At 41.2% G+C, this 7,293-nt stretch overlaps 1 protein-coding gene across 1 annotated transcript; it reads right to left on the bottom strand.

Moving 5' to 3' along the window:
- Positions 1-630: 630 nt before the first annotated feature.
- Positions 631-6,717, bottom strand: LOC139731597 (large ribosomal subunit protein eL13-like). The gene is made up of 4 exons (XM_071642486.1): positions 6,699-6,717; positions 4,318-4,573; positions 3,262-3,435; positions 631-1,093 (listed from the first exon to the last, which is right to left on the bottom strand). Exons 2-4 carry the CDS (start codon positions 4,561-4,563, stop codon positions 869-871), a joined length of 645 nt encoding a protein of 214 aa, XP_071498587.1. The 5' UTR covers positions 4,564-4,573; positions 6,699-6,717; the 3' UTR covers positions 631-868.
- Positions 6,718-7,293: the final 576 nt, after the last annotated feature.

Genomic DNA, 7,293 nt, shown 5'->3' on the forward strand with positions numbered 1-7,293 from the left:
TGATACAAATTAGCTTTGTGAGATTTACTCTAACAAAGACCCTGCTATTTCCAACTCGCTCGATTTCATTATGTATTTCAGTGAAGAACTTGATGTTTACTTGGATTTGTCCAATAATTGACTCGGCAAATTTGTATTCAGCCTTATTTTTTTCCTTTTACACAAAGGCACGGGGAAAAAATCAGGACATGTGTAGGGGGGTAGGCTTCGAGTAAGGCCAAATTCAGCTCATGTGACTGAGACTTATAATGTGGAATTTTACTGTACTGTATGTGATGATTTAATAAATGTTTCCCCCGAGTATGTTGTTAAGCATGTTGTGTGATTTTGTTGCTCTCCGTTTGTTAAGACACCTCATACCCTCCCTCTCTGTAGATTTCATACACCAATGCTGTTCCATTAGTTTTTGAAGCCTTTGCAATTTATGTCATATTTATTCACAATCCTTTTTCAAAATATTCCAAGACTGCATCCAGACAAGAGATCTCACACACACACACACACACACACGCACACTTACAATACACAACCACACAGCAGCACTCAATCATGGTCACTCCTCAGTTGGGTGACTGCAGTTTTATGAATATGATAAAAAGAGAAAATCTTCAAACAGTAGGACCAGATGAATACAAGTCACAATACAGATAACATTATCCTGTATTTATTGACAATATGACGTCAGATGTTATGTCACGAAATGTTCATTTCTTGGCATGATGTAAGGGCTTCAGAGATCAGGCACTGAACTCAATGATGTCTCAAATCGCAGGTACCATGATATGCGAGTGTGTGAGGATGTGTTAATGACTTCTCCGGTCAGATCTGTGCTTTGGGGGTGGGGGGGGGGGGGGGGAGTGAAGAGAATTTACTTCTTTTTGGGCTTGGACTGGGCTTCTTCCGCCTCCTTCTCCTTGGCACGCTTGGCACGGATGCCGTGGAGCTTCTGGTTGGAGCGAGCCATGCGCAGGGCCTGGTAGACACTGTGCTTTCTCTCCTCGTCGGTGATGGCCCGGGCCTTCTCACGCCTAACGGTCTTCTTGATTGGCATGACGGGTCCTGCCAGCTGAGTGGCCAGCTTCAACTCGGCCTCCTGAATTGTTGGCAAAGCAAGTTGCACACAAGGAAGAAATGGTGAATCCTCAGAGCAACAACAGCTTTAATTACACACAAAGCAGATTTGGAGATAAAACACAAATTCTGCTTCAGGCAATGAATCTACTGCAAAAGAGGATATTTTCGTGCGACTAATTTTTCACGCTTGGCCGGGAAAGAAGAGTTTCGCATGTTTTTAATTCCGCGGAATCAAGACATCATGCTCAGGAATGTATGGCAAGCAAAAATATTCGCATGCTTTTATTTTTGCGCTAATTTCTGTTCGCGCGAAATGCGCGAAAATTTCAACACCGTGAAAATTTCCACTTTTACAGTAATTCACTTGGCATGAATAAAACATTTTAGCCCTAAAACCAGGCATGACAGATTGTGAACAAGTATAACCACCCTTCCCACTTTCTTAACACTTTGAGGACGGACCGATTTTGCTACAACACACATTTCTTATACACACCTGCCCGAGTACACTTGGGACTCGTCCTCAATGGGTTAATTTTCTGGATTACGTATTTCATATGGTACAGTCTATCTGACCTACCATTCACACTTGCCTGTTGTTTTAGGCTATGGACTGAAAAGTGTCAATACGCCAGACATCTTTCTTTCTAAATCATAATTCATACATGGGTAATCCTCCAAAACATTATCAATTTAACTAAAACAGCAGCATTCCAATGGATAAATAAAATAAAAACACAGCAATATATTGCACACCAATTAAGTTTAGGGCAGTTTCAACTGTGCGTAGTTTCAAAGGACATTCTCTTGCAGGTCAGCAGCAAATATGTATACATGTATATCCTGTCTTGTTTCTTGGTTCTTTTCCCCCTTCATGAAAACACTATCAAAGAACATAGAGTGCTGTAAGATTGATACTCTATCATGGGAATTAATGCACTGATGCAAAACAGCCAGAATCTTGAATAACCCAATGGACACTAAACATTTAATTGAAGACTTCTTTGATTTAACTTTTAATTTGATTTGATTTGATAATGGTTTATTGAAACAAACATGCAAAGTCGAAGCCTGAAGGCTAAGTTATAATGCATCACATTGAAAAACATGTCAATTACATCAAACAACATACGATGTATGAACTTTGACCGATTGCACAAGGAGGTCATCTACAGTGCACTCCCGTTATAACGAACATGGTTAAAACAAATTCCAGTTACAACGAAATAAAAATCCAGGTCGCAAAATTATCGAGTCTATATGTTTTTTTATTGTTTATTTGTTCGGTTATAACGAAATTTCGATATAACTAAAGAAAACTGCCGGTCTCGAAGACTTCGTTATAATGGGAGACCACTGTACAGCATGGCAGGATAAGGAGAAAACTTTGGTACCACCATCCCATGAAAAGGATTTCAGACAGAGTGCGGGGACACTATGGGAATAGCGCGACACTTCAGAGATGTGAAACAATTTGGGTAACACACGTCTCGGTGTACTGTTTTTCATATTTTGATCAACTTTGTCAAATGCTCTATCCTCACCATGGACGCTTGGCCATTAAAGGGGAAGGCTAGTAACTGATCAGTGGGAATCAGTGGAAATGCTGGGAGATGATTGTTCCAATCCTTATGGGATTCATTCAAGAGTTCATTGTATATCTATTGTTGTGTGAAAATGATTTGCTTCAGAACAGTCTTATATTCAAGTAATGTGCAGATTAATGCTCCGTCACTGACCAGGGACGCTAACCTGGAAGCATTAAACTGCACATTACTTGAATATGAGACCATTCTGAAGCAAATCATTTTCACACAACAATAGATATACAATGAACTCTTGAATGAATCCCATAAGGATTGGAACAATCATCTCCCAGCATTTCCACTGATTCCCACTGATCAGTTACTAGCCTTCCCCTTTAAGAGGCATCAATTCTACTATGTATGAAGGTAATGAAATTGGCAGAGTTTCTCATCTTTTACATCAAACTTGATATGTCCAGAGCCCTTTATCTGTTCAAGCCAGTGCAATATTTTATTGAAATGTAGTATTTCTGGCATTATCAAAATGACAAACAATAATACATTTTCTATGTGGCTTTCTGGCACAGACAGACCACACTACAACAATCATGCTCTGAGTCAAAACATCAACAAAGTTCATATCAGAATTCCTATTACTCACCTCACTGTCACCCTTCTTGGGCTTGGTGAGCTTCTTGGGGAAGAGGATCAGCTTCGATCTGTACTCCTTGAGGCGCTGGACATTGGCCTGAAGACCCTCCACAGACCGATTCTTCCTTCTGTGGTCAACAGAGATACCAATTGTGGGGGCAAACTTCTTGTGGATTCCAGCAGCCTGCAAGGTACATAAAAAGTTAAACAGGTAAATGTGATATTTTTCTGCAGTAAAAATGTCATGTGCCTTACCCAATTTCAGCAACATTGTATTTATATGACACCAAGAAGGCACATGCCTCTGCAGATGTTTTTTTTCTCACTTTTTTTTTCTTTTTTTTCTTACTCTGTCTTTCTGTCAACTTTATACTTTGGTCTTTAGATCTCAATGAGCAGTGTCATCTATTACCCCTAAAATGATCTCTCATAGCAGACCAATGTACTGTAATATCGTACCAAGTGTTCTGTCTGTGTATAAAATTAGAGTTTTCTTTTTTTAATTAATTCTCAGTAATATTTAAGAGTTTGAGGTTTAACTTTGGATCAGGTCTGCAATTACACTGAGCCCACTATAACACCAATGTTTCAAGCTGTATTCAAGAGACTGATAGCAGCGGCTTTATTCATTTTAGATTTTTTTCGTCAGGAAATAGTCATTTCAAACTCTCTACAGTACAGTGCACTCCCGTTATAAAGAACACGGTTATAAAGAACACGATTATAACAAAATTCCGGTTACAACGAAGTAAAAATTCAGACCGCAACATTATCCACCCTTTGTATTTCATTATCGGTGTTCATTTGTTCGATTATAACGAAATTTCGATATAATGAAAGAAAACTGCTCGTCCTGAGGACTTCGTCATAATGGGAGTCCACTGTATCAAACTTGATTCAATCAAACAGATTCTGGGTCCAATGACATCATCACAACAAATCAAATAGATATGTTTGAAGGGGCATAGCTACAGAGTTTAAAAGCACACACATACACGAAAGATAGGGAAAAAAGCAAACAAACAGACAAAATAGATGGACATGCAATTTTGTACAGTGTACTTACCTTCAGCTCTTCAAGCGTGAATCCACGTCCGGCCCGGACCTTGTTGTGGTACTTGAAGGTCTGGCAGGTAACCCGAGGTCGCAGTGGTCCAGCAATGGGGCGGGGTGCTATCTTCCTCGCTTTTTTCACACGGTTCCTGTGCCGCCTTTCCTTGCGCATGGGCTGGTCAAACCAGGTGCGGACATAGTTCTGCCACTCCTTGCGAAAGTGGACATTGGGAAGGCGTCTGTTTCCCTTTCGCGTCATGGTGACAACTCTGTTAAGTTCAAAATACACAATAAGTCATTTTACATTTTTTTTTTAATGATAGACTCCAAAACAGACTCAATCAATGAAATTATTAAAGAGAGAACAAATTAATGAAGACTTTGATACAGTGTTGATCTGTGTCCATGTGCTAAAACATAATTTGAAGAAAGATTGGGTGAACGATTTGCATGCACAGCTAGCTGCACGACACAGACTGTTGAGTGTTGTTATCAATGTCACACGCACCAAATTAACTCGCAATGTTATGCACTTGTCAATGTAATGACTCACCCCACTACCCCCGGACATGGGTGCGTCATTTCCTCGTTTGGTCCGTCAAATTTGTGACCCAGGTGTTCGTCATTTTACCAGCTTTGTCCGTCAAATTTTTGACCGAGGGGTGCGTCAAAATCCCATCATTGTCGGTCAAAATTTTGACCGAGGGGTGCGTCATGGTACGTCACTTGGCTATGGAAAATAACACGCATTTTTGCACGCTGGATACACGTACCGCGAGTGAAATTACAGTGAGCGCTTTCCCGCGGCGGCAAGTGAAAATCAAAGTCGAGAAGCGTTTTGGAATAAGAGGAAAAAACAAAAATGCTTGCCAGAATCTGGCAAGCAAAGAATTTAAAAGCCACCCTTTCTCCTTACATTTTCCCTCCAACAAACCCATGAAATCATGCATACTCAATCTCAAACCAGGGACTGTTCAGCGATGTAACAACTTAGTTCAATCTTTCCTGTCGAAACGGCAGCAGAAGAACTGCCTGCCGCATGCTATTTTCTGCTCGCGGGATAGCCCGACCGACCAGCTGGCCAGACGCGCGCGCGACGCTGTTAGCTGTGCGAATCTCTACGTACCGCGACTTGGCTGTAGTTGCGCAGTACTCGAGCGGGAATATGAATGCCGTGGCGTGGTGTGTACCTACCTGCGCTGCAGCAGTATGCATCCACCGCACTAGCAATGGCCGCGCACACACAGCGCATTCTGCACACATGTGATTGTCATGTATGGATTGCATGCACAGAATACATACTACTGCACGGAATATCGTAGCAGCAGCGTGATGTACGGTGAATGACAATACGGTGCTTACATGGTAAGGGAAACTTGCCGAAACTTTTACAAATTATGTGTACGAACCAAAAGAAAATGAAATTGCTTGAATAAAACGTATGCAAAAATCGTTTCAGTATTTACGGGGGTGCGTCAAATGTACCGAGGATGTCCGTCAAAAAAGTGACCGAGGTGTGCGTCACTTTCAACGTGTTGTCCGTCAAAAAAGTGACTGTGGTGTTCGTCACTTGCAGCGTTATGTCCGTCAAAAAAGTGACTGTGGTGTCCGTCAAAAACCCCGTGTGGTCAGTCAAAAAATGACCATGACGCACCCATGTCCGGGGGTAGTGGGGTGCGTCATTACATTGACAAGTGCATTACACGGTTACACCATTTAAGAACCTCTCTGCTCTATCCCCCTCCCGATCCCGGGCTCCCTAGGCTATTTCCCTCACCCCACCAATGTCAACCCCATCTGTCCATGCACAGATGCACGTAAATTTTACATCTTGTAAGAACGTCTAACGTTACTGACGTAGATTCTTCAATGTGTACCGCATGTCTCACCAATTGCAATTACACACAGGAGTTATTGGCCCTTGCCTTGGCATATCATATCAACCATGATTGCATGACAAGTTCATAACTAACAACATTCCATGTTTGTAATTTAATGTGTGTGTAGTCTTCAGTACAAAATTATGGCTCTGGCTTCTGTAAACAGGGCTATGTTGAGGACATTTACGTGGCGTTGAATTGTGGACAACGTAAATTACATTTACACTTGATTCTACACACAGCCTTGTCGCCGCGCTGTACAGAATGCCGTGCTTGCTGGTAGCTAGTTTGGCTACTACACGGGACGTATCATTTCGACAAGCCTTTATTACACGTACATCGTCTACTATTTCGTCTTGTGTCGGACGTGTTTTCCACCAAGATCACGAATTATCTCAAAGAATAGACATTTCATATTCAACTTAATGTTAAAGAAATGTCCTCATATCAAAATTATGAGCGATTGGCACAGATTAGATTGATTTTCCCACGATATGCATAATAGAGATCCTACCACCACATCAGTGCCCTTCGAAAAGGAAGCTAAGCAACACTTTACCATACAGTTGAAAATTCAGATTTTATTAGTGATGTTATAATGATTAGTCTCACAATATCATACTCATCCAGAATAAAATAAGGTTTTATTTTAATTTAAAAAATTAATATTCGATATTTTATATTATTATTACAAAAAAGTTCCAAATATTTATATTTTTCTCCCTAAAATTGAGTTGTTGTTAACATTATCACAAAAGTTCTGCTTGGATGTATTGCAAACGGCAATACATTTTCGTTTAGTCGCTAACTTTAATTCTTCGCGTACGAGAGTACAGCAGTTCACACATGTGTGGTGTTTGGGGTGATATTCAGCAGCATCCAGTGTATGCAGCGGTCGTGTGTGATCACTCCCAGCCGATCCTACAGGCGACCACTCCGTTGAGCTGGCCGGCCGATGAGAAGAAGCTTGCTGGGTCCGCGATACGACTGCGAGCTGGGAATTGTATTTAAGCTGGCTCTGGGCAGCAGAAGGCCGACAGAACGTAATGTGAGTCTTTTTTGGTTGTATCTTGATGATGCAATGTACATGTACCAAGTATCTACTATGA

The sequence above is a fragment of the Diadema antillarum genome, unplaced genomic scaffold (genome assembly GCF_040938485.1).
Source record: "Diadema antillarum isolate AM-2024a unplaced genomic scaffold, OU_Dant_1.0 seq00000382_RagTag, whole genome shotgun sequence".
Taxonomy (NCBI): Eukaryota; Metazoa; Echinodermata; class Echinoidea; order Diadematoida; family Diadematidae; genus Diadema; species Diadema antillarum.

Bases quoted from the DNA above. Each gene is read 5' to 3' on its own strand.
- LOC139731597 (XM_071642486.1), bottom strand. From the start codon at position 4,563: ATGACGCGAAAGGGAAACAGACGCCTTCCCAATGTCCACTTTCGCAAG. The intron at 3,436-4,317 runs GTAAGTACACTG...TGTACCTTGCAG, and splicing joins TCACGCTTGAAGAGCTGAAG to GCTGCTGGAATCCACAAGAA. The intron at 1,094-3,261 runs GTGAGTAATAGG...CCAACAATTCAG, and splicing joins CCAAGAAGGGTGACAGTGAG to GAGGCCGAGTTGAAGCTGGC.